Source organism: Erythrolamprus reginae, chromosome 5 (assembly GCF_031021105.1).
Source record: "Erythrolamprus reginae isolate rEryReg1 chromosome 5, rEryReg1.hap1, whole genome shotgun sequence".
Lineage (NCBI taxonomy): Eukaryota > Metazoa > Chordata > Lepidosauria > Squamata > Dipsadidae > Erythrolamprus > Erythrolamprus reginae.
This window is the reverse complement of record NC_091954.1, coordinates 76,187,481-76,212,254: the sequence shown is the minus strand read 5'-3', so window position 1 is coordinate 76,212,254 and position 24,774 is coordinate 76,187,481. Positions and strand designations below refer to the sequence as shown.

At 36.9% G+C, this 24,774-nt stretch overlaps 1 protein-coding gene across 1 annotated transcript in view; it reads right to left on the bottom strand.

Annotated features, from left to right (window-relative positions):
- Nucleotides 1–526: 526 nt before the first annotated feature.
- The window catches only part of UBXN7 (UBX domain protein 7), a 32,873-nt gene continuing 8,625 nt past the window's right edge, over nt 527–24,774 (bottom strand). Inside the window, exons 4-11 of the mRNA XM_070753199.1 lie at nt 21,954–22,019; nt 16,646–16,758; nt 10,234–10,380; nt 8,951–9,041; nt 8,423–8,550; nt 7,837–8,227; nt 5,795–5,874; nt 527–4,985 (exon numbers count right to left, since the gene is read on the bottom strand). Coding sequence (XP_070609300.1) covers nt 4,824–4,985; nt 5,795–5,874; nt 7,837–8,227; nt 8,423–8,550; nt 8,951–9,041; nt 10,234–10,380; nt 16,646–16,758; nt 21,954–22,019 — 1,178 coding nt within the window. The 3' untranslated portion in view covers nt 527–4,823. The remainder of the gene's footprint in view (nt 4,986–5,794; nt 5,875–7,836; nt 8,228–8,422; nt 8,551–8,950; nt 9,042–10,233; nt 10,381–16,645; nt 16,759–21,953; nt 22,020–24,774) is intronic.

Genomic DNA, 24,774 nt, shown 5'->3' with positions numbered 1-24,774 from the left:
GTTTTGTAAAAAAAAATATACTTTGGATGGGTGGGTAGTAATTTTTTCATAGAAAGTGCTCCTTTGCTCTACATAGACCTTAAAAAAGGTTTTATTAAATTTGTTAATAGGGCAGATACTACTGTAAATATAATCATAACAAAAATTACGGATGCTGAACTATCTGCTTTCAAAATACTGTAGCTTTTTTTCTAGTTATGGACAACTACGAATTGGCATAAATAATGCTTCTACTATAAAGATTTTAAGTTTTTATATATAAAATAACCAAGTAATACAATCATACAATATTTATCATTGTGCATTTACTAATTATATATTCACTAGCATCTGATTAAGAAATATCTTAAAATGACTGTGGTGAAATAAGAACTATTCCTTAATCTAATGTATAGAAGATATCTGATTTTGTGTAATATATTGGTTTTATTTTTAACAAACATCCCCCTCCACTCCACAAAGTGTTCCTTCCTTCCTTCTTTCCTTCTCTATTCCCCATTCCACACACACCAAACAGAGTAAAAACTAGTGAAAATGTCTGATTTATTTTCAGGATCAAAATATTACATTAGGAAGGACATTTACACATATTTATAAAAATGCAGCCGTTGTACATATAGATCAGAGGTTGCCTTGAGTTTGATCATTCTCATCACAGCAAGTGAAATCTCTTCCCCCACTCATTTTAAAATTATATCATGATTAAATGAACTGGCTTCTATTACCGGTAAAAGGGTAGACAACAGTTTTACATAGCTCAAGCTATAACAATATAAACCTAGCAATCCAACTTAAAAAACTTAAATGTTTTGAAGGGACCATAATTTTATCAGAATCCAAATCACATCGTCCAAAGTTAAATATTGATATTAATAATATATCAATTTCTCCAAACAGAAACTTTCATTTTAAGACTTTGGAATGCCTTTTGAATTCAGCTTCTATTATTATACCTGCAGCAATGCCACATATTTAAAAGTGAAACAATGACAATGAAGAGCTTATACTTTTGCAGATGGAAAGCATCATTTTTGTTTAGATACACCCTAAACTCCAACTGCTGGGAATGCATTATCATTTAGTTATATTACAAGGGTAATAGTCCTCCAAAGATACTTTCAAAGTTCTCTGTGACCACTAAGCTGCTCCAATAGCAAAGAACTAGGACTGAAACACTAGAACCCCAAGTGGGTTCAATTCTATTTGCTAAAATTGTCTTTTTAGAAATAACAGTATAAAAATTATTTTACCTGATGGAATGATATTTAGATTTAGAGACAAAAGAGGACAATCTAGAATCAGGCGTGGATTCACATGTTTTACATAATACGTATCCATATTCCTTGAACAGTAATCTTTAAAACAAAAACCTATAAAAATGATACTAGCAGCGTTTAAATTATCCAATTACAATAATTTTGTTCCTAGGATTTGTGTTGCTTTCCCGCTTGCAAGACACTTTCTAGAGTTCTCCCCTTCTCAGAGTATCTTAGAACAACCTTCAGCTACTCTGCTGAACTGTTTTGAAGAAATTCTGCTAAACTCTACCGCTCAAAAAAATAAAGGGAACACTCAAATAACACATCCTAGATCTGAATGAATGAAATATTCTCATTGAATACTTTGTTCTGTACAAAGTTGAATGTCCCAAAAGCATGTGAACTTGATTGTCAATCAATGTTGCTTCCTAAGTGGAATTTGATTTCATAGAAGTTTGATTTACTTGGAGTTATATTGTGTTTATTTTTTTTGAGCAGTATATTTTTCTTCAGACTGAAAAAGCTACTTAGATAAGCAGTGAAAGGTTTCAAACTGAACAGAAGCCCAGTTGCCATGATTTAACTTCTAGACTATTTTAAGGATAAGAATAAAAGCCAATAAATAGAAAATGTGTAAGATAAAGTTGACTAAATGAAAATTTTTACAGTTATCCTGGTTTCTGTGCTTGAATCAACTCCAAGCATGCCATTTCCACTGTCAGTTCTGGAAGCCATATCTGTATATTTTTACATTTTGCTAAGGGAAATATTAGACATGCACAAACAGTTTTGTTGTTTACCTAATCTCTAGCATAAGGCAGAAATCTTGTGGGATGTATTATAGGGGGGATCTATAGGGGTCTGCATTGGGCAGAAGTCAGGGTCTATATTCAGGGGAAGTAGAGGCTGGCTAAAGCTTGCAATGGGCAAGGCAATGCAAAAACAGCAAATCACACAAGAGGGCAGGCTGCAATTTCTAGGGTAGATATTTTCCCTGCTATTAAGCTTACGCAACATTCTGTTTGCCTCAGGGGCAACTATGGGTATGAAATCTAACCTTCAATTATCAGCAATCTGCCACCAAAATTTGCTGGTACAATTTCAGGGAAATTGCTCCTAATATGAATGAAAGTACTTTCCATTAAGGCAATGCCAGCGTTAAGTGCATGAATTCTGAGGAAAGACCTGATCTACTTATGCTGCTATAATAAAATAAGAGTAAAGCAAAATGATTCATATATTTGTGATTAGGTGCAGCAGAAGGTAAATCACAAGGCGTCTCTTTTTATAAGAATTGTAGAAATCCTTCTCCAGAAAAGCTCAACTGGCATAAATACTGTTACATCCTTATGCTCAGCAGCGAGGAATAAAAGTTTCAATATGAGGCCCTGATATAATTTACTGTGTAACACCTACATGGATTGGAGGTGGGATGGGGGCCGGGTTCTGAACATTGGCAGGATAACTACTGATACCTGGGCCTATCCAAGCATATGGAACTTTTACAAACATTTCCAGTTTTTTGTACATGATAAATTGTATGAGTTTAAAAAGTTATTAGAAACATCACACAGCTCATACCAGTTGGAACATCTAATTGGGCTTGCCTCCATGGCTCTGGAGGTACTGTGAGTTTGAATTATGAATTATGCTTGCAGGTAGCTAAATCGCACATGGAGACTCACCGGAACATGGGCGCACATGCGTCTCTGTGCGCAATTTTGCTACCTGCACAGGTGCAGAAGCATAATTCTGCTCAAACTCACGGTACTTCCAGAGCCACAAAGGCAAGTCCAATTAGGCATTCTGGCTAGCAGCCTACCCCTGGCTCATACACAAATAGGAGCAGCTTTCTGGAGCAGACCAAGAACTTTAAAAGATTTCTGAAAGGTAAGACAGAAAAGGTCACAACAAAATGAAGGAAAAATAAAGGATGAAAAAAAAAGGTATAGCAATGAAAGTATTTGATACAAATGTTTAGATAAATTTTAACAGAATACTACCTACAGCATCAAACATCACTGTTCTTTTTACCTATGTTTCAAATGTTTGTAGGCATCAATTTTCAAAAACGTTTCATATTTAAAGCTAGATCCGTTACTGAGCATATTGCTGGATCTCCATTAATTCAGGAATGTAATAGCTGCACAGTTTTGAACATAAAAGCCATTGTGACCTTTGTATAAAACACTTATTAATCCATGCTACATTTGTCTTATATCTGTTACTAGTATCTGTACAGGAAAAAAATTAGTAGGGAAATGTTTTCATTCAACAATGCTGTATAAGTATCTTTAATCCTTAAATTCACATACATGGATTAATCAATACAACCCATCCTATTACAGTTTAACGCCAAATATTATTAGATCCAAATGATCGAACACCCAGTTGCATTGTATAAAATCTGGAGCACATCTATAATTTTTGGAGCATTTAGAAAAAATGGCAAGCAGCTATTATTTATTTTTTTCCAAATCGTATTTATTGTTTGGAAACCATGATTATTGGTTTGAGCTTTAATTAAATTTTATTAACTGAAATAAATTCAATTGTTACTCAAAAATACAAAAAACACCGTGAAAAAAATATCCTTGCTTGGGGCCCAGAATCTGCACACATTCACTAAATATAAATGGGAAAAACATCTAAATGGCAGAATAGTGAATGAAAACAACATTAGGAAAGGTTTGATAAGTTTTACATTCAACCTCCATGAATGTTCCACTTCTGGTAACATTTGGGAAAAAAAGATAAATCAATTCCCTTTCTATGATTTTAATTGTGAAAAGGAAGAAGCCTGCAGTTCTGGGTTACACAAGGCAACTTTATACTACTAGGTACATCTATTACTTTACTTTATTACCACATTCCTGTCTAACAAAAGCAGTACGTACAAATCAATTTAAAATAGACATTTTCATGTTCCACATTCTACAGCCCCCTTTGCAAGGTCACTGATTTATGAAAGGTTACTTGGGCAATGAATCTAGCACATAATTCGTTTTTCCCCCTTGCCTTTTAGCCAAAAGCTTCTTTCCAAAAAAGCCTGTGCACTATCAACATGTGACTATTTATTACATGCAACCAGCAGCAGTATACGGTAGGAAGCATTGTTTCCATAACATGTGGAACTGAAGGAAAGAGAACACATGCTGAAAACCAAACAATGCACATGTCAATTGGAAACACACAATCTCTTCCATGTAGATAGATCACACATATTGACATGGTTGTCTGGAGAATTCCTTAATGCCTGATTATATGAACTTTGAAAAATGAATGTATAAAGAAAAGTTTGTTTTCCTCAGGGGAAGAAAATTATTCTTGCTCTCGATGTTTTCTTCCGCAGCATGCTGGATGTATAGGCAACTTTATTTTGAGCAACAGCAGCAAACTACTGAATACATAAGCCTTCTTCCAGCATCAACGAACCCTTTATGCCAATTTCACTTCACTCACTTGTTAAGAATAGCATAGAGAATGAGAGAGAAATGGCTGACTGCTTTCAATTCTGCATATGTACTGAGTTAGTACTGTAGGTGGAGATGATAAGGTGGAAAATTAATTCCTCTCTTGAACAAATACAGTTTCTTGTGGACAAAGACCAGCTTCCTGCAATGTGATGTTATAGTCCAAATGGGAAAGTTTCCTCCGGGGAAAGTTGGTGAGAAGTTCAAAACGTTCATTGGGGTATCCTTTTGACTGTACATGTCTGATAAGAGCCTGCAGAGAGAGGGGAGAGAACTATTTTGATCACAGAACACAACACATAATGGGGTAATAAAACAATACATTATTATTGGAGGACATATCAGCACAAACTACAGTGGTATCTCTACCTAAGAACGCCTCTACTTAAGAATTTTTCTAGATAAGAACCGGGTGTTCAAGATTTTTTTGCTTCTTCTTACGAACCATTTTCTACTTAAGAACCCGAGCCAGGAAAAATTTCCCAGGAAATTTGAGAGTGGCACGAACGCCCAGCTAGTTTCCTACCATTCCCCCTGGGTTTCTCTGTCTGGTGCAGTGTATGGGAGGCAGCTTTGCACTGGGTCTATGGGAGGCGCGTGCTCTTCCTTGCCGCCTCAGAGTCCCTTCTTTTTTTTTTTTAAGACTTAAAGTTTTGGATTGTTTTGATTCCCCTCACCTCACTTCTTCCCTCAGCAGCGACTGTCCTCCTCCTCTTTTTCCTCCTCCTCCTCCCACCCAAATTCTGAGCTTTTATTTCTTTCTTAATCTGTTTGCACGCATTATTTGCTTTTACATTGATTCCTATGGGAAAAATTGCTTCTATTTACAAACTTTTCTACTTAAGAACCTGGTCATGGAACGAATTAAGTTCTTAAGTAGATGTACCACTGTATAGCAAATCTTGAAATACAACCTTAGTTCCCGTATATTGTTCGATTCATCAAAATTAGAGTTTAATAAACTGAAACATGTATATTTAATACATATACACAAAGGTGAGAAATAGTAAGTACTAAAACAAGAATTATATCTATTTTGAAATTTTAATTATGTCTACATACCAGAAGTTTAGCTTGCTCAGGTAGTGAAATCTGTTCCCTCTTCCCATCTGGATATCTTAGCATTAGTTGTGCTTTTGGTCCTGGTAAAAAAAAGTTAAATGTCAAATACAACTGCATTTAGTTTTTGCATTTATTACTTTCATAATGAAACAAGCATCACATAATAAGTTTAGGAGGTTTAAAAAAAATAGTTCCAAAATGTCAGGTTTAGAGGAGTGATTACTCAAAACAGGAAAGATTATTGAATAATGAAAAAAAATCCTAAATAATCCACTGGAAAATACTTTTTGGCTTCTTAAAACAGGGACTCCCAGCACCTGGGTCATGGCCTGGTACTGGGTTTTCAAAATTGGGCTGTGCAAGTGACAGGCGCACAAGCTTGCACATGCAGCTCTATTTGCACGAGTGGCGGGTACACGCATGAAGCTCCATTTGTCACTAAAACAGCAGTGTCTCTCAACTGATGTTGATGCAATTAAACTCTCCCATCTCTACAGTCATGCTTGCTGGCAGAAACTATGGGAAAGAAATATAAAATGGACTGTGTCAACTGCATATAAAGAAAATTTGTATTAAATGTTTTACAGATGGCATTGTGCTCTGGCAAGGTTAGCAAAAATGTATAAAGATAGATCTCCTAAATTCTGGAAGTGTAATCAATGATCTGGTTTATATTACCTTATGTGGTGGACATGCCCAAAAGCTAAAAAATATTGGACGAAAATACATACAGTGCTACCTTGTGATACGAACCCCTCGCCATATGAACAATCCGAGATTCGAACCTGGGGTTCGGAACTTTTTTGCCTCTTCTTCCAAACTTCTTCTATCTTACGAACCTGCTGCCCGAACACCGAACCCGGAAGTTCGGAAAAAGTTCAGGTTCAGGTGGCTGCCGAGAAGCCCCGCCGCCCGGCTGTCGCTTTTTGAAACAGCCGGGGGGCTTCTCGGCAACCTCCCGAACCCAAACGCCAAACCCCAACTTTTGCTGAACTTCTGGGTTCGGCGTTCGGGAGGCCGCTGAGAAGCCCCGCCGCCCGGCTGTTAGCTTTTCAAAAGAGCCGCAGAGCTGTCGGGCCGGTCGGGAGGCTGGAAAGGAGGTGGGGAATCCCAATAGGGAATTCCATGGGCGGAGCTTTGACGTCACAAAGACGTCCTTCCTGACCGGGTCAAAATGGAATTGGAAAAAAACGAAAAACGAAAAAAATGAAATTGGAAATTTCAAGTGAACTTTTGCAATGTATAGAAATTGAACCTGATTATTTGGACAACATCATCACTGGTGATGAAAGCTGGGTTTTTGAATACAACCCAGAAACAAAATGCCGAAGCTTTGAGTGGCACACTGACCAGTCCCCCAATCCCAAGAAGGCAAGAATGAGCAAATCAAAAGTGAAAACAATTCTCATTGTCTTTTTCGACAGTAAAGGAGTGGTCCATAAGGAGTTTGTTCCTCAAGGACAGGACACCCCCCCCCCCCAATAGTCCTGACGTCGTCCCAGCAGACTTCTTTTTGTTCCCTCGGATTAAGGCAGCCCTGAAAGGAACCCATTTTTCGTTCATAGAAGAGACCCAATCAGCTGTGATGAAGACCTTGCGAGGTCCCCGAAGACGCCTTCCAGGGCTCATACTGGTCATGGCAGAGTCGCTGGAAAAAATGTGTAGAGGCCCAAGGACAGTACTTTGAAGAATTTTAAATGTTTGTGCAATTCTGTTCAATTACTTTTTAAAAAAAATTGCATTACTTTTGGAACGGACCCTGTATATTATACTTTGTACTGTATACATGTATTGTCAATTCCCAGCAGATCCAGCTAGTTAAATTTGAGAAGATGCTGGAAGTTATAGTTTACCAACTTCCACAAAATAACACATTTTTAATCCCTCATGTAGATTATCAACTGTGTAGCCAGATTTATATTTTTTTACTACTTTGGTTCATTCCATTTATTAAATGCAGCAGAAAGACAGAAATACTCTTTGGTAATGATGAGACTTTTGTAAGGCTCTGACGTTGACTAAATGACAGCAACCATACTTACCATTCATGCTTGGCTCTTTCTGTAAATCATCCAGTTTAGTTCCAGTTTCTTCTAGCACTTCTGAATCTACAGAAGATAGTCCTCTATGGTTTATTATCATCTCAGGTTCAGTTCTTGATGTTGGTTCAGATGGAGGTTTTCTGCCTTCCTCTTTTCTACAATTCAAATCCTTGTGTGGAGATTTTCTAGATTTGGCAGAACTTTCTGGCTCATCATCATCGGAACCACAAACAGAAATAAACTCCTCACTTCCAGAGAAAAGTTCTGATTCAGATTCTTCATCTGATCTGCTTTCCTGCTTTATTTGTTCAGAGTCAAAATGTGTTTCCTGTAATGATGCCCTGATTGCAGCCTCCAACTGGCTATCTTCACTCGCATCAATTAAACTCTCCTAATCAACCATAACACAAAAGAAAAATGTTACTTTAAAACATATATTTTAAGAAGAAGGAAGAGAAAGGCTACAAATACTTTTATTTCTTATTAAAAATAATATATATATATATATATATATATATATATATATATATATATATATATATATATATATATATATATATATATATATACCATTCATTATACTTACTGAACGAGTACGTTTCTGAGGAGGGCTGGTGGAATGTCCATCCAGTTGTCCGTGTTCACCTAGGAACCCAGTCACTTGGTCCAAAAAAGAAGTTACATCTAACTGACGCCATTCCACTAGTTTCTGCCCTGTTAACAATAAACTGAACTTCAGTAACTGAAATCTTAGCTCATCAATATCAACATAGATGTTATTTTAAATTTTTAATGATTCTGTAGAGGCAAGAAGCATTGTAACAAGTCAGAAGAAATGAATGGCTAACTTGAAGTTCTTAATCCTAAGAATCACAATTGCCAATTATATTAAAATGGATTTAAAATAATTTAGGCAAAGCATTAAATCTTGATTTATACTTGATCAAGTTCATCTGATATAGACTGGAAGTATGGCTAATTAGACAGTTCTGGCAATCTTGCTTGCAAATATGGAAACTATAGTACTTTCCTTGTTAAACCAGTAAGATTTATTATCTTATAGACGAATACAATTCAGAGTTAATATGCCTTTAGCACTTTTTTCTCTTCTTACCTGTCCTGGGGTCCAAGATAGAAACATAAGGGAAATCTCCCAATTTATAGAATTGTATATATCTTTGTCCTTCCTCACTGTCATGGTATACCTGTACAGTAATCAAGAAGATCAGTTTCAAATACTTGAAAACATTTGAATAATGAAACAAATTAGCATTTGTTAATAAAATCTGATACTGAAGCACAATGTAATTAGCTAATGTAATTCTACAAAACACGACATGAATAAGGCCAGAGTAAATCAATACAGTGGAACCCCGACATAAGAGCTGCTCTACTTAAGAGCAACTCGAGATAAGAGCTGGGAGGGGAGAGATATTTTTGTTCTACTTACAAGCCCAAATTCGAGATACAAGCGCCAAGGAGCTGTCTCCTGAAGCCAAACGCTAACTTCCGCGTTCGGCTTCAGGAGACAGCTGCGAAGCGGCGCGTGTGTTTTAAAAGGTTGCAGCTGGCCTGGGGGGCTCGGGGGGGTGCTTGCAGCTTTCTTTCTTGCTCTTTTTCTTTCTCTCTTTTACCTTCCCTTCCTCTATTTCTTCTTTTCTTTCTCCTTCCCACCTTCTTCCCTCCCTCCCTCCCTTCACTCATTCCTCTCTTACTCTCCCCTTTCATAAGTTTCCTTGCTTCCTTCCTCTGTTCCTGTCCCTTCCCCCTTTCTTTCTTTCTTTCTTTCTGTCTTGCTCTTTTTCTTTCTCTCTTTTACCTTCCCTTCCTCTATTTCTTCTTTTCTTTCTCCTTCCCACCTTCTTCCCTCCCTCCCTCCCTTCACTCATTCCTCTCTTACTCTCCCCTTTCATAAGTTTCCTTGCTTCCTTCCTCTGTTCCTGTCCCTTCCCTCTTTCCTTCCTTCCTTCCCACCCTCCGTCCATTCATTCACCCATTCCTCTCTTGATCGCTTAAAGCCGGTCCCTGGTGCAAAAAGGGTTGGGGACCTCTGTCCTACAGGATTGGGTGGCAGAGAAGTTGAACATATGTAAATTTAAAAGTTTAAGAAAGTTTACAAGTTAAGTGAAAGAAACTTCATTATTCATTTATATGTACATGTACATTTCTTCATTAAAAACATGTCTTTCTGCATAATTTAGACTAACTTTGTGAGTTTTTTGAGGGCTGGAACCAATTAAAATTATTTACATTAATTCCTATGGGGAAAAGTCGTTCGAGATAAGAGCTGCTCGACTTAAGAGCCCAGGTCCGGAACGAATTAAACTCGTATCTCGAGGTACCACTGTATTGGCTGTTTCTAATTTTTTAGCTAAACTGAAAATAATGCCTTCATACCTGCCAAAAAATGAAGTGTTCCCGGATAATATTTTTTACAGCATCATTGCTCCAAACATCACGATTGAGACACTGACAGGCAAAATCCTGCACATTCTGAATATTAATCATGAGCCACTTGTTCTGCATTTGACCACATTCCTTGGCCTGAAGATAAAAAGAACATTAAAAGCATTAGGCAGAAATGAAGAAGTTTTCAAGAAACAATGCCAGCAATGATGGCTTCTATTTATTGTTCTAGACTTTTATAAAATCCTTTTTCATTTGTTAAGTTCTATCAGGACTCAACAATTTAATACACAAACAAGCATGACAAGCAGCGTGCAGGGTTAGAAGTCTCTGCAGGTCAACTTATCATATCAAGATTACACATTGGTAATCTCAGACTGATGAGTGCTAACATGCCAAAGAGAGAGAGAGAGTTAGGAAAATAAACTTTAATTTCAAAATTGATTGAAAAAAGGAAAATAAATGATCAAAACATTTTAAAAAAATATGGAATGAGCTGCATTGATCTGATTACAAAGCAGATTCAATAGTCAAAATTTGGCAATTAAGATTAAGATTGTTGATAGATTTGCAGTTTGTTGTCCAACTATTCATTTTCTCTAATTTACCATTCATTTATATATGTTATATTGTAGTATTATTGGTGATTTTTTTGTTGACCAGATTGCAAGTGGGGGAAGTGGCAGGGTTTGAAGTTGCAGGAAGAGATCTTACTGGTTTGAGTCTCAAAGCTGGCATTGCCTGATTGGTTGATTGCAAGTTAATGTAGGAGTTTGATCAAGAATGTAATTCTGATTGCTGAATTGTCATACCTGTTGAAAAAAAGAGTGCTATATCAAAAATTGGAATGGTCATATTTCCTAAATAACCAGGACAAAAAATATGTGGGATTTCCTTAAAGGAAATTTACTCATGAGTTTAATTATTTATGAAAAGAAACACAGGTTCATGAGTACCCCTTTTGGACTTTGCATCTTGGAAAATTATATTTCACTTTTTAAAAGTGAAATGTCTGATCCATTGGCCATTGAATAAGCAACACAATGGACACAGAAGCACTCACATATATTGAAATAAAGCAATATAAAACATGGTTTTCACTAGGATTTTATAGCAAATCATCTTTCTTAGGTCAGCCACTAAAACAATATTATAGTGGAGACATTTCAGTGCCAAATAAATATAAATAGGTTGATTTATTATTAAAAGAAAAGATAATTTGAATAGCCATTTTGATTGAAAGACAAAATTTATATAATCTTGTAATTGTTTTTGAAAAATGTATAAGTAAATATTATAAATTGTGTACACTCCCAGTTCAAACTTCATTTTGTAATTATATTGTGCAATATTTTTGCAAGACCCAAGCACCAATGAGATCCTTTCTTTCACTCACGGAAAAATGTGCACAAAAATAAGTCTGGAATTTTGAAAGTAGGGTTCTCAGTTTTATAGTTGATCTTTTAGGTTAGAATGTTAAAAAAACAAGTATTCATTAGTTTAACAATTTTTGGTTTATTAATTTAATTAATATAGTTTTTTGTAACAACTAAGCATTTAAATAGAATTTATAAATGGCAAGATATACTATAAATTAAATAGAAACCAACATTAAAGTTACTGTGTTTTTATTGAAATTTTAGTAATCATTTAAATTTCTGTTGATATGTAAATTGGTATTCTAATTTTTGTTGACTTTTGGTGATAGAAAAATGACCATTCTTCAGTTAAAGTTATGTTAATAAACTCTTCTCTTGAATTAAAATGGAGATATTTGTTCTCAGTAATTTTGTATTGGAGATTAAGAGGGTTTTTTTCCAGGCACTAATAACTATTATGACAATTAAAATGCCAACATGCCAAAAATCCACTTGAACATCTGAACAAATATTTTAAAAGAATTGCCTCAGAACAGATAATTGTATCAGAATTGCAATATAACATGTTGATCCAGGATGTTAATGAACTGACCAAGTACTGGAGTAAATCAACACCATAATAGTAAAAAGTTTGATCTTCTCCATTAGTTAAATGAATGAAATGTATGGTAAATGCATTGCTATAATATAATCATAACAAAATCTAGAAAATCTCAAAAAATGCACATATCAACTAAAATAATCTGTACTTTTATGACTTATCTTGAAATTATAAAATTTAGTTGATTTAGTAAATACACTGATTTCCTACTGATACTGAATTTTTCTCAATATGCTTTCTATGGCTGATTTTTAACGTTTTTGAATTTGACATATAAATTCAGGATAACAAATCTTGCTTATAAACTGAAGAAGCTTCTTGGGTCAGAAAAAAATGTCTTCAAGGAAAAACTCCAATTGCCTTTTGAAAAAGTATCCTTGGTACTTGCTTATAAACTCTATAGTCAAGTAAGTTATAAGCATAACATAAGAATGGAAGTAAAATATGTTTTATGTTTAATTATACTGGGTTCTCCAATGCTATTGAAATAATTCAGAGAAGATTCAGAATGTGTAGTGGAAAAATACAGTACTGGCTCCAACTCTTAAAGCAACTGCACCTTTTACTGGGTTTGTGCAACAGCTGTATAGTCCTATTTTCTGCTCCAGAAAAGAAAACTAAATAAACAAATGCCTTTTATATCTAGCCTGTTTCTGCAGTGCAATATTATTTATATGGTTCCACTTATCTGGCTTTATCTATGTATACATTTTTCAAATAAGTTAAATATTTCTAGAAGAAACAGAAGGCTTAATAAATACCATAAGTAGCAATAATAAAGAAATATAAATATGCTAAAGCAATTTAAGAATTTAACACAACCTAACAGTTATGTTAAATGAACACTGGTGTTTATAGCTTAATTAAAATATTTAACTCAGAAGGTAAATATCCCCAGCTTCCCCAGAAAAAAAATCTTGAAAGCCTTATTCTGAACACTCGTGTACTGACTGCTGATATACCTTTAAATCAGACTATAAAGCACAAAACCTTTATAGCAGTGGTTTTCAACCTTTTGTGAGCCGTGGCACATTTTTTACATTTACAAAATCCTGGGGCACACCACTAACCAAAATGACCCAAAATGACAATCTAACACAGTACATATTATACATATAGTTAATAATATAGTTCCTAAATGTATTTATACTCAAGTGTGAAACCTGGGCCTCTTTTGATGAACATAAAAGGGCAGGAATGGTAGAAAGACACATAAGAAAGCTCTTCCTCAACAGTTCTTGGTCTCTCTCTGTTTTTAGTTTTTATCACAGTCAAGCTTGAGAAGCTCAGCTCACATAGATATGTGGTTGAAAACGGGAGCAATCTTTGTTGGCCAGAATAGGGAACTCCTTGGCGACAGATAACCAAAAACTGTCCAAAGGAAGATCAGCAAACTTTAGCTTTAAACCACGATTAGAAATCAGGAAAACGGGGAGGAGTAGCAGCTTCAACTACTCGCCACGGCTACACAATGACAATTGCACTGCAGCCCGAGCGGGGACCTTCCTGGGTGTGGATGAGAGGCAGCCTGCTATTGGTTCATTGCTAGTGGTCGGGATGAATCCTAGAAGGTGATTGGTCAGTGAGCGCTCCCTGTGGCTCCACTCTTCCTGTCACTGATAGCTGGAGGGATTGTGAGGGGAATGTTTATGTTTGGATGCAGGCGGCGGGCCAGATAAATGGCTTCCGTGGACCATATCTGGCATGCAGGCCGTAGTTTGGGGACCCATGTGTAATTTCCCCACGGCACACCTGACTATGTCTCACGGCACACTGGTTGAAAAACACTGCTTTATAGTATTAAGACACTATGGCTTCTCAAAACTGTTCATGTACAACAAACTCATTACAATGGTCTACCTGTGTGAGAAGATTTGTTAGAGAAGTGAATGTCTGTAAAAATACAACTTCTGGTATGCAGTAACATATTGTTTTTCAATAATGAAGAAAGAGCAAATGATTTCAGAGGAAAGACTGAAAAGGAAATCCACTAATTTGGGTACAGATATGGAAGCTAAGATAGCTGGCAAAAATAAATTTAGAATAACATTTAGACCTTGGAGGTCTTCTAGTCCAGCCCCCTGCTTAGGCAGGAAAACCTATGCCACTTCAGACAAAGGGTTATCCAACATCTTCTTAAAAACTTCCAATGTTGGAGCATTCACAGATTCTGGAGGCAAGTTATTCCACTGATTAATTGTTCTAACTGTCAGGAAATTTCTACTTAGTTCTAAGTTGCTTTTCTCCTTGATTAGCTTCCAGTCATTGCTTCTTGTCCTGCCCTCTGGTGCTTTGGAGAATAGCTTGACTTCCTCTTAGAGTATCAAAAGAGCGGCGGGCTACTGTTCCCGGCCCTGCTAGAACGCCGGGAGCGCCCCCCCCACTTTCCCCGCCATGCGGGAGCGTGCACATACATGCATGCATGCACAGGGTTCTGCTTCTGCGCATGTGTAGAACCTGAATCTTGCACGAGCGTGCAAGTGTGTTTTCTGGGTTGTTTCACTTCTGTGCATGCATAGAAGAGAAAAGAACCGGAAATGGGCAAAGAAGTGCCCATTCACTGCTGCCTGCTGCCATTTGCCCCGCCACCGCCCGCTTGCCACCATTCATCTCTGCTCGCCCTGCTGGCCTCTCACTCTCGGGATGAATGGCTGCAGCGCAGCCGGTGGGGGAGAGCTGGCGTGAAAGGCGAACGAGAGGCAAGTAAGGGGCTCACAGCGGGGGAAGGCAGCGCTCACAACGAGGGAAGGAAGGGCTCGCGGCGGGAGAAGGGCTTGCGTGGGACAAGGCAGTGCTCACGGTGGGGCATGTGTAGGTACGGGGAAGTGCCGTTTGTGCATGCACACGTGTGCACGCCTGGCAGCATTACCAGAACTAGCCTATGCGCTACCTTGCTGCCACCAAAACCGCGTTCCCCACCATTTAGGGTTGAGCCCACTCCTGATCAGAAGGAGATATATTGATTCCTTTCCTTTTCACTTAACTCCTATTATTTTGTTTACTATTTTCTACTTTTTTTCTCTACTTTCCACAATGTTCCTTAATATGGAAGGCAACAAAGTAAATGGATTGAAAATACAGAGCTTAAACTAAAACTCAATATTATGATATAAACCAAACCAAGGTACTAAAAACTAAGGTGATAAAATATTAATACTGGAGATAATGCAGAATAGAGACATTTAAATTAAACAAAAACAGTAGTTAGTGATGAATGTGAATGTCTAAACACATAGATGTGTAGATATACTGTATATTTAGATATTTCTTAGAAAAGAATATATATTTTTTAGAAAAGAAAGAAGAAACAGAGGTAGTTAGAGAGATTTAGATTTTTCTGATACTTCATTAAAAAAGATTGAGAAAAACAACTCTACTCTGGATTTAGTATATATTTACAGGCAAATAGTACACTGTCTAAGGCAATAACTTGATGGGAAAAATAACTCTGAAAGTGACTTCAAATGCAAATAAAAGATATAAAAGCTGATATTATTTTCACATATAAATGCTGCATACAATGTATTATTTTTGAATCAACTCATTTTCATTTCTCCCTTGAAGCCAGAAGAAAACTGTTGCAAGGGGTTAGGGATAGGAAATCAGATATTTCTGTCTTGATCTTTTATGTAAATTCTACTCCAAGAGTTTTAAAGTTTTTCAATAGATTCATTTAATATATATTAATACCAGGAAGTAATTAACACCAGAAAACCATAAGAATGGTTTGAACATTAGTAATTTAGAAAACTATTGATCTTCTTCAGTTTGCAAAGTCCAAATCTGCAATTCCAAGTTTACTAACCAAACAGTAAACAATGAACAATAAAAAATTCTGTTTTCTACTGATTATTATACATATCATCGATCATTCTAGTCCACTACTGTTTAGTTTGATCATATTTTTCTCCAGTAAAAATCATGTCATATTTAATTTTTAATGTAAAGGAGACAATGTTGTATATTTTTGAATTATAAGTCAAATTAATAGTATAATATACAACAATACTGTAAATACAATAATATAGTATTAAATTATAATCCTTTCTGTAAGAATTATAGGAAATACAAAGGAAATGATTGATTATAGATTTTTAAACTTAAAGATAGAAAAAACCCAATCCTTAATTTGTGTATATAACTTGTCATTAGAAAGATCATAATTTAATTCATATTATTAAAATCTATTTCTCAATCACTAACTTCTATTTGAATACTTCTTAATGAGGGAACATAAGTAATGGACTAATTGTTATAATCAAAAGTTACATCCTCAAATGATATCATTAATTAGAAGCAACTTTTTATGCTGCACTAATAAAAAGTTAGATTGCTGGAGTTATTTATGCACATGACACAATTGTTTACACATGTACAGCTATACCAAAGCCAATCCAAAATCCAATGCATCAAAATGACCTACTGTTTCAAAGCTCCCTTTATGCATCAAATCAATTGGCGGCCTGAAGAGATCTGCAAGGGTAGTGAGCTTCTTATCTATGGCTCCTCCATTTCTCAATTCTTGCTCCTGCCGAACTGTAGAGCCCCAAAAGAAAAACAAAGAAGACAAAATATTCACAATAGCAGATTCAGTTACTTTCATCAAGTGCAATGTAACTATACTAACATGATTTAACTGAATCAGCTTTCTACTAAATATCTTTTAGTAAGAGCCATTTCATGTTGATAGATTTTTGGCATGAAAGCTGACAACATGACGATCTGACTCCAGGCTAGTCACTCTCAGTCCAACCTACCTCACAGAATTGTTGTGTGGAAAACAGAAGACAGGCATATTAGGCAGGTTCAGCACCTTTGGCTGTTTATCTATCTATCAATCTGTACAAAATCATCATCATCTTCAGTAATAGATAGCTTAAATTTGTGATTTAAAAACTCATAGAATATTTAAATATTACAGAATTATCGTTTTTTGCCTCCTGGCAAAGACTGTTTTGTTCCCTTCCTTTACTATCAAAGCAATATGTTAATAATAAATCAGCTTTTTAAAAAATATACAGAAGTTAAAATGTTGATTTCTAAAAAGTGTGATATAAATAGAAAATCTCTATTGTATCCAGTTTTTACTCCTTTAGATGTTGCCTTTTTTCATATGCTCCTTTTATCTACCGTATATACTCGTATAAGATCTGGAATGGACTTAGGATGGTTTAGCCCATTCACTGTGCAGATGTTCCTGTATACAATGCCAGCTACAGTGGTACCTCAAGATACGAACTCCTCGTCTTACGAACAACTCGTGATACGAACCCGGGGTTCAGCAAAATTTTGCCTCTTCTTACGAACTTTTTTCGAGTTACGAACCTGCGTTCGGAGACAGCTGGGAAGCCGCGCGGCTGTTTTAAAAGGTAACAGCCGGGCGGCGGGGCTTCCCAGAAGCCTCCCGAACGCCGGTTCGTAACTCGAACAAAGTTCGTAAGAAGAGGCAAAATTTGGCTTAACCCCGGGTTCGGTTCGGGAGGTTCCTGGCAAGCCCCCCAGGCCGGCTGCGACCTTTTAAAACACCCGCGCCGCTTCGCAGCTGTCTCCTGAAGCCGAACGGCAAAGCCGAACTTCTGCGTTCGGCTTCACGAGACAGCTGCGAAGCGGCGCGGGTGTTTTAAAAGGTCGCAGCCGGCCTGGGGGGCTTGCCAGCACCCCCCCCGAACCCCGAACCCGGGTTCGGGGGGGTGCTGGGAAGCCCCCCAGGCCGGCTGTCACCTTTTAAAACAGCCGGAAAGCCGGTTTTTTGCGGGGGGTTTTTTGGTTGCACGGATTAATTGACTTTACATTGTTTCCTATGGGAAACAATGTTTCGTCTTACGAACTTTTCGTCTTACGAACCTTCTCCTTGTACCAATTAAGTTCGTATCATGAGGTATTACTGTACTTAGTTGTGCCATACAATATATAGTAATACCTCATGATACGAACTTAATTGGTGCAAGGAGGTTCGTAAGACGAAAAGTTCGTAAGATGAAACATTGTTTCCCATAGGAAACAATGTAAAGTCAATAAAGCCGCTTCCCATCTGTCTCCTGAAGCCGAACGGCAAAGCCGAACTTCCGTGTTCGGCTTCGGGAGACAGCTGCGAAGCGGCGCGGGTGTTTTAAAAGGTCGCAGCCGGCCTGGGGGGCTTGCCAGCACCCCCCGAACCCTGAACTTTTGCCGAACTTCCGGGTTCGGGGGGGTGCTGGCAAGCCCCCCAGGCCGGCTGCGACCTTTTAAAACACCCGCGCCGCTTCGTAGCTGTCTCCCGAAGCCGAACGCTAAAGCCGAACTTCCGCGTTCGGCTTCGCGAGACAGCTGCGAAGCGGCGCGGGTGTTTTAAAAGGTTGCAGCCGGCCTGGGGGGCTTCCCAGGAACCTCCCGAACCGAACCCGGGGTTCAGCCAAATTTTGCCTCTTCTTACGAACTTTGTTCGAGTTACGAACCGGCGTTCGGGAGGCTTCTGGGAAGCCCCGCCGCCCGGCTGTTACCTTTTAAAACAGCCGCGCGGCTTCCCAGCTGCTCCGAACGCAGGTTCGTAACTCGAAAAAAGTTCGTAAGAAGAGGCAAAATTTTGCTGAACCCCGGGTTCGTATCACGAGTTGTTCGTAAGACGAGGGGTTCGTATCTTGAGGTACCACTGTATAGTGTTTCTGCTTGAATCTGATACACTGCCACTATACGTTAATATTGTGTCTGAAGTTTTCTACATAACCTGCATCTCAGGTCCTGTCTGATTTGTTATACCACTGCTTCTATGGAACTGGTTCTTAATGCCTGTTCTTGTGCTGCTATAATCAACACCTCATTGTTCTCTTTAGTACAACCCTTTCCAACCACTGATAGAATTACCCAATGTCTGCCATCTCAGCTATTTGTCTATAGTAGGGCTGTCAAACCTAGGGTCATGGTCCAGATATGTCAAATGCTGGCCATGGCCATATTGATTAGCAAATGGGGGGAAAGCACCGATACATCACGTGATGTTATCGTGGTGATGCGCGTTGACAGCTCAGTCTTGAGTATATCCTATGCAGGGTCTTATCTTACTATGGTACTTCCTCTCCTTGATCTTCCTCCCATGTTTGCTTCTGCTGCCTCATTTTCTCAGCAGCTGATCTTTGGGTGCCATCTTAGTGTTCTACTCGATACTCTGAATTTCATGTAGGACAATGGTTTTGACATTCACCAGACCCCACCGGCTCTTTTCCTAGATGGTGTACACTGCCTGGGTATTGGACTTGGGAGTGGAAACCTTTATACACTGTGAAGAGACTTCTGGGTATTCACATCAGCAGTTTCCATGTCCTCCTTTGGGCAACTTACTATATTGGCAGGTTATGCATGTTGGTGGTGTGGATCTTATTCTTTCCAGTAAGATGGCTCTTTAAGATCTGCCTAATCCTTTGGTGCTATTTGGATGCTGTTCATTGTGGTTATCAAGTGCAGGATACTAAGGTACTTATAACTGTCTCTATATCTGCTATGTGACTCACTGAAAGTTCCATCTCATCTGTCTGAAATATATGACTGCAATTGGAAATCTGATAAGTCATAATCTTTTTTATAGTGGTCAGGTCATTAGTATGAAATTGGCAAAAAATGCCAGAAAACAGCAAAATATACAATCAATCTCAGTCATGTGGCCTGTTCTAAAGGTCATTATCATTTGATGGGTGGAGATACTTTACAGGCTGTGTCTTATCCTTAAAGTTCATACCTTTTTGTATTTCCACCAACTGACTAATCTCTCATCAAATTGATTTGGATATAGCCTCTAATCTCATTTTCCAGAGGTTCAGGCATTATTCTCCTTAATCATGTTACTAAATATCTCAAGGATTACCACAGTAAATTGTATACTAGTTTATTGGTTTGAGTTATGGTGATAACAGAAATTGTTGTGAGGGAGTCTTTTACAATAGAGTTACTTTATCTGTGATCTTATGCCTCATATTAGCTGTTGCGCTCTCTAATGGAGGGAGTGGCAGTGATGATCCAACTTCAGGTGTTGGCTGCCCATTCATTTGTTCTTCCAGTTCTTCAGTGAATCTGGGTTGTAACATGTACCGGTAATTGATCTACCTCAGATTATGACAGCAGCTTCTTCATTGCTAGGTTGAAACACTGGGTAACTAGCCATTATTTCTCAGTTAGTGAGGCTATACATCCAGTTTTCCTTGTATTTCATATATTCTCTCCTATTAGGTTTACTGTTGTACTAGCATTCAATCAATTCCATACCATAACTAGGATGAATAATTATTATTTGTGAACTTGCTGTTAATAATCCAATATGTATTGTTACTATTTGTTTCATCATTTAATTACATTCTCAACTGTTTAATAGCAAAACAATCAAAAATACTATTACAGATGTTGAATACTGGTAGTACTGAACATTATATATCGAGAAAAACCAGTTTTCAAATACATGAAAATGAAGTTTTATTCGCGATTGAATGTCAAAATAAATAAATAAATAAATTAGCATTCAGTGAACAAAACTATTTTTCAAAGACATAACTTGTTTTATATGCATGGAATAATTGATGCTTAAATCTTCCTTTACACTGAATCCAAAGGACATATTTTTTGTATTCATGAAAACTTGGGTAAATGTGCCATTTAACATTATGAAAAAAATAATATTTTTGTATATAAGAGAAATTGTAAAATTATCTCTTAATTTAAATAAAATTAACCAAATGGATTCCAAAATTATTCATTATTATGTATAAATGTGCTCATATCAATACATATTTTTGAGCTATATCAATGTAATAAAACCTTTGAAAAAACTGGATTAAAGATTCTGGTCATTACTGAATTAAATTCTCAGCTTATTCTTGCTCATTAATATTTAATACAAGACCTTAACTGACAATCTAATATAAAAGTCAAGCAAAAGGCATTCATATTATGTGGAATACGGAGCGACAGATCAGGGTCATTTACTGGCAAGGAATGTATATCAGTTTTCTTCTGGTAATAGCTAAACCAGGCAATTAAGTCTTTCAAATTTGATTAGCAATATTTATTGGAATGCAGGTGAATTTTTGATTTTCAAAAATATATAGCAGCAAACGCAATGCTGATATATTTGCATTGTTGCAATGAAAGTGGATGGAAAGGTTGCTGGAAGCATGTAATTTTTTGTAATGATGGTGGTATGCATTAATAACTCCAGCCCTTCTATCAACGTGAAAAATTATTCTCCCAATGTGGAATCCCATGAATACGTTAGTTACTGCAATTAAAATGGTTCTCAAATCCAAGTCATAATAAAAACTAAGATAAGGAGAAAGGATGACCAAATCTAGTGATTTCATCCAGTTTTCTGATTGTAATATTAAATTGGCTTGCCACTGCTGCTTTTTTTTAACTTACCATTCTCATTTTTAATTCCTGAAATGAAATTGTATGTAACTGTGAATTTTCTGACTGCACCTACATTTTGTTATGCTGACAGAGAGCTTATTCTTACTTCAAAAATTATAACTTCCTTGGAAAACAATGTCTTGCACGTACAGAAATATAAAGCATTTAGTATTTGAATATAGCAATGGCTTTAATTTTTTTCCCTTGCTGGTGTTGCAAATTTCTTTTAATGCAAAATGGATTTGTTTGAACTCTACTATAACACCATTACTAAAAGTTCTAAGTAGCCTATACCGTTATCCTTGGACATAAACTATAAAAGAAACAAAAAGTTACGAATACAATTATTCACAGATACCTACTAGTTTCTGTCTGGAAATCCCGAAAGCCATCAAATATTGAACGAGCTGGTCTACGTCTTTTTGGTGCTTAATAGGAACAGAATTTAATAAACAGATTAATAATAAAATGTTATCATAGAGCCACATTGTGGATTTGTGGTATATACCTATAGAAAAGGATGTATACAAATTCCAGGACACAAATAATGCATCATACTAGTTTCATACATGAATTCATTAGTTTTTTTGTTTCCAGTGTCTGTGTACCTATCCTGATGCATATTTGAAGACAAAATATGTAGAGGTTGCTATTCTATCTCAATGCTTTTAAAGCAGTTTTACAGACTCAAAATAAATGAAATTTGCCCCCCCCCCCTCAAAAAGTTTAAAATTAGAAAGGCTGGAGCAGCAATATCCATTGACATAATACAATACAATGGCAAGCCAAAAGTAAAATTAAAGGGCAATTAAAGTAAACCAATTGTTACAGCTGAATCAAAAGTCTGCAATGTGCAGGCCACATAAATATAAGGAAGATACTAAGAACTGCTGGTTTGTGATGTAATTATAACTTACAGAACATGCTATCTGACCCATGATTGCTTTTGTTCTCTTCCATCAGCCTGTACTATCCCAAGCAATCCTGCTTAAATTTCTCAGTGAAATGCTATTATCTTTTGAGTCACAGAACATAAGGGTTCGGAGGAGGGATCTTGGACATAATTTATTCCAAATCAGCGAAAGAATGCATTTCTACAGTCTGCTGCAGGAGCATGCCAGAGTTTGGGAATAAATCTTGGGATTGTTTCACTATTCATTTCATCAGTGACAAAAGTTATTTAAATTAATACCACTATAACATGCTAGTAAGCATGTTATAACGGTATTAATATACCATTATACCATTAGTAATTGTTAGCAAACACATAATTATCCAAAAAAAGCCAGCATCACAGAAAAAATAGCTACCATACTTGACAGTCATATAAAAGTTGGGGAAAAAATCTACTATAATTTTCTCAGATTTGGTCACAGAAATATCTCTCCATTTTACTCTATTTGCCCTTTTAGTTATGAACAGGTTTTACATTTTAAATGAATGTATGCCTAAATGACTCACTAGCCATTTAATTTTATACCTGTCGATTCAGAAATAAGCCTCATGAATGCTACTGGAACTTTAGAATATATATTCCAAGGATAGATATTGTGGAGACTTATTAAAATAGGAAGAAGTTATTTGGCTCTCTTAAACTGCACCAAAACAATTCACCTGATGCTATCTATTTAGACTTTTCAAAACTCCCTAATAAAGAATACTCAGTAAACTCAGATGTTCCCAGGGCCCAGAAAATGCCCCGAAATATGAAATAGTTGGACTAAATAGTGAATTTTCAAGTTAGGAAAATATTCAGTGGGATTGCATAGGGCTAAGATCTGGTGTAGTATTTTTACATTTATCTGTGGGCAATCAGGAGATAGCAATGAATAGGAAGTTAGTCAAGTTTCCTTATAATATTAAGTGATCAGGTTGATGAAAACAATAGATTAATGAAGAGCTTCAAGTGAATCTTTACATTTGTTTAATATTTTAATGTGGCTCAAATTGAGAAAGTAGAAAAGGTGCATTCTGGCACAAAAATACAAACTTATGGAGTCACCTAGGGCAGTAACTGATCAGAAAAGGGTAGTACAAAGAAAACATCTAAATAGTAGCTATTATAAAAATGGCAAACTTGATGTCTGAAATGATAACAAAAATAATCAGTTAATATACTACTGCTTTTATAGACATCCGCAATGGGGAATGGTCCATTTGTATGCTGATGTTCTGTTTCTCAGAACTATAAATTAAGTCAGAATCCAGACACAGCACTAAGCCTCAACCAACCATCAGCAATTGGTGGAAATCCCTCACCATCACCATCAGTTCACCTTCAGTAATCTCCTTATCACAAGACCCATCACAAGATTAATTTAATTTATTAGACTTGTATGTCATGATGACTCACAGCTGACCCATCACAAGACCTGTCACAAGACCCTCAATTGATATACCCATACCTGAAGCCCTTATAAACAGAATACTGACATTGACATACCCTAAACTCCATTGAAGATGTTACCTAGTGTGGTAATAAAATGTTCAGAAATCTTTGCTTCTGAATTTAGCCAAAATAATGCCTGAAGCCTAATGAGTTGATTCCACATTGGAGCTGCTGCACTGAGCCATATGTTCGATACTGACCATTTCACTGATCTTTTGGATTTGAAGCAACATGGTGCATGGATGACTTCAACTAAAAGTTAAATCTGTCTTGCACAGTGAAGCACTCTGCATGAAATTACTGTTCCTAGAGAAAATAAATGATTTGGCCATCTTTGGAATTTTAAAATCATCCCCAGGGTAGAAGAACAGTAGCCACAATAATGTTCTTATAGCTTTTAATCTGTGAGTGGTGGAAATTCTGCCAATCTTTCTACTTGGGGGATCCAGAAGATGAAATACAGATTGCTGAATGGCTGCATTTGGGTTGGGATAAAGAAAAAAACATGCCATATTAAAGAGACCAGGCCTGGAGGGGGCTAGAGAGATCATAGCTTTTATAAAAGGCCTTCGGCTCATTACCAACAAGCCTGGAGCAATATGGGACCTAGTAATGGAAAGGCTCTTCCTTTCCATCACTATGCCAACTAAAACATAAATAACTCCAATGGGGTGAGCTCAGTAGTGGGTTCAAAACCCGTCACTACTGATTTGTGTGCATGCGCTGCCACCGGTTCACCTAACTGGGCCAAACCAGGAACAACCCACCGTTGGGTGAGCTATAACCTCTGAACA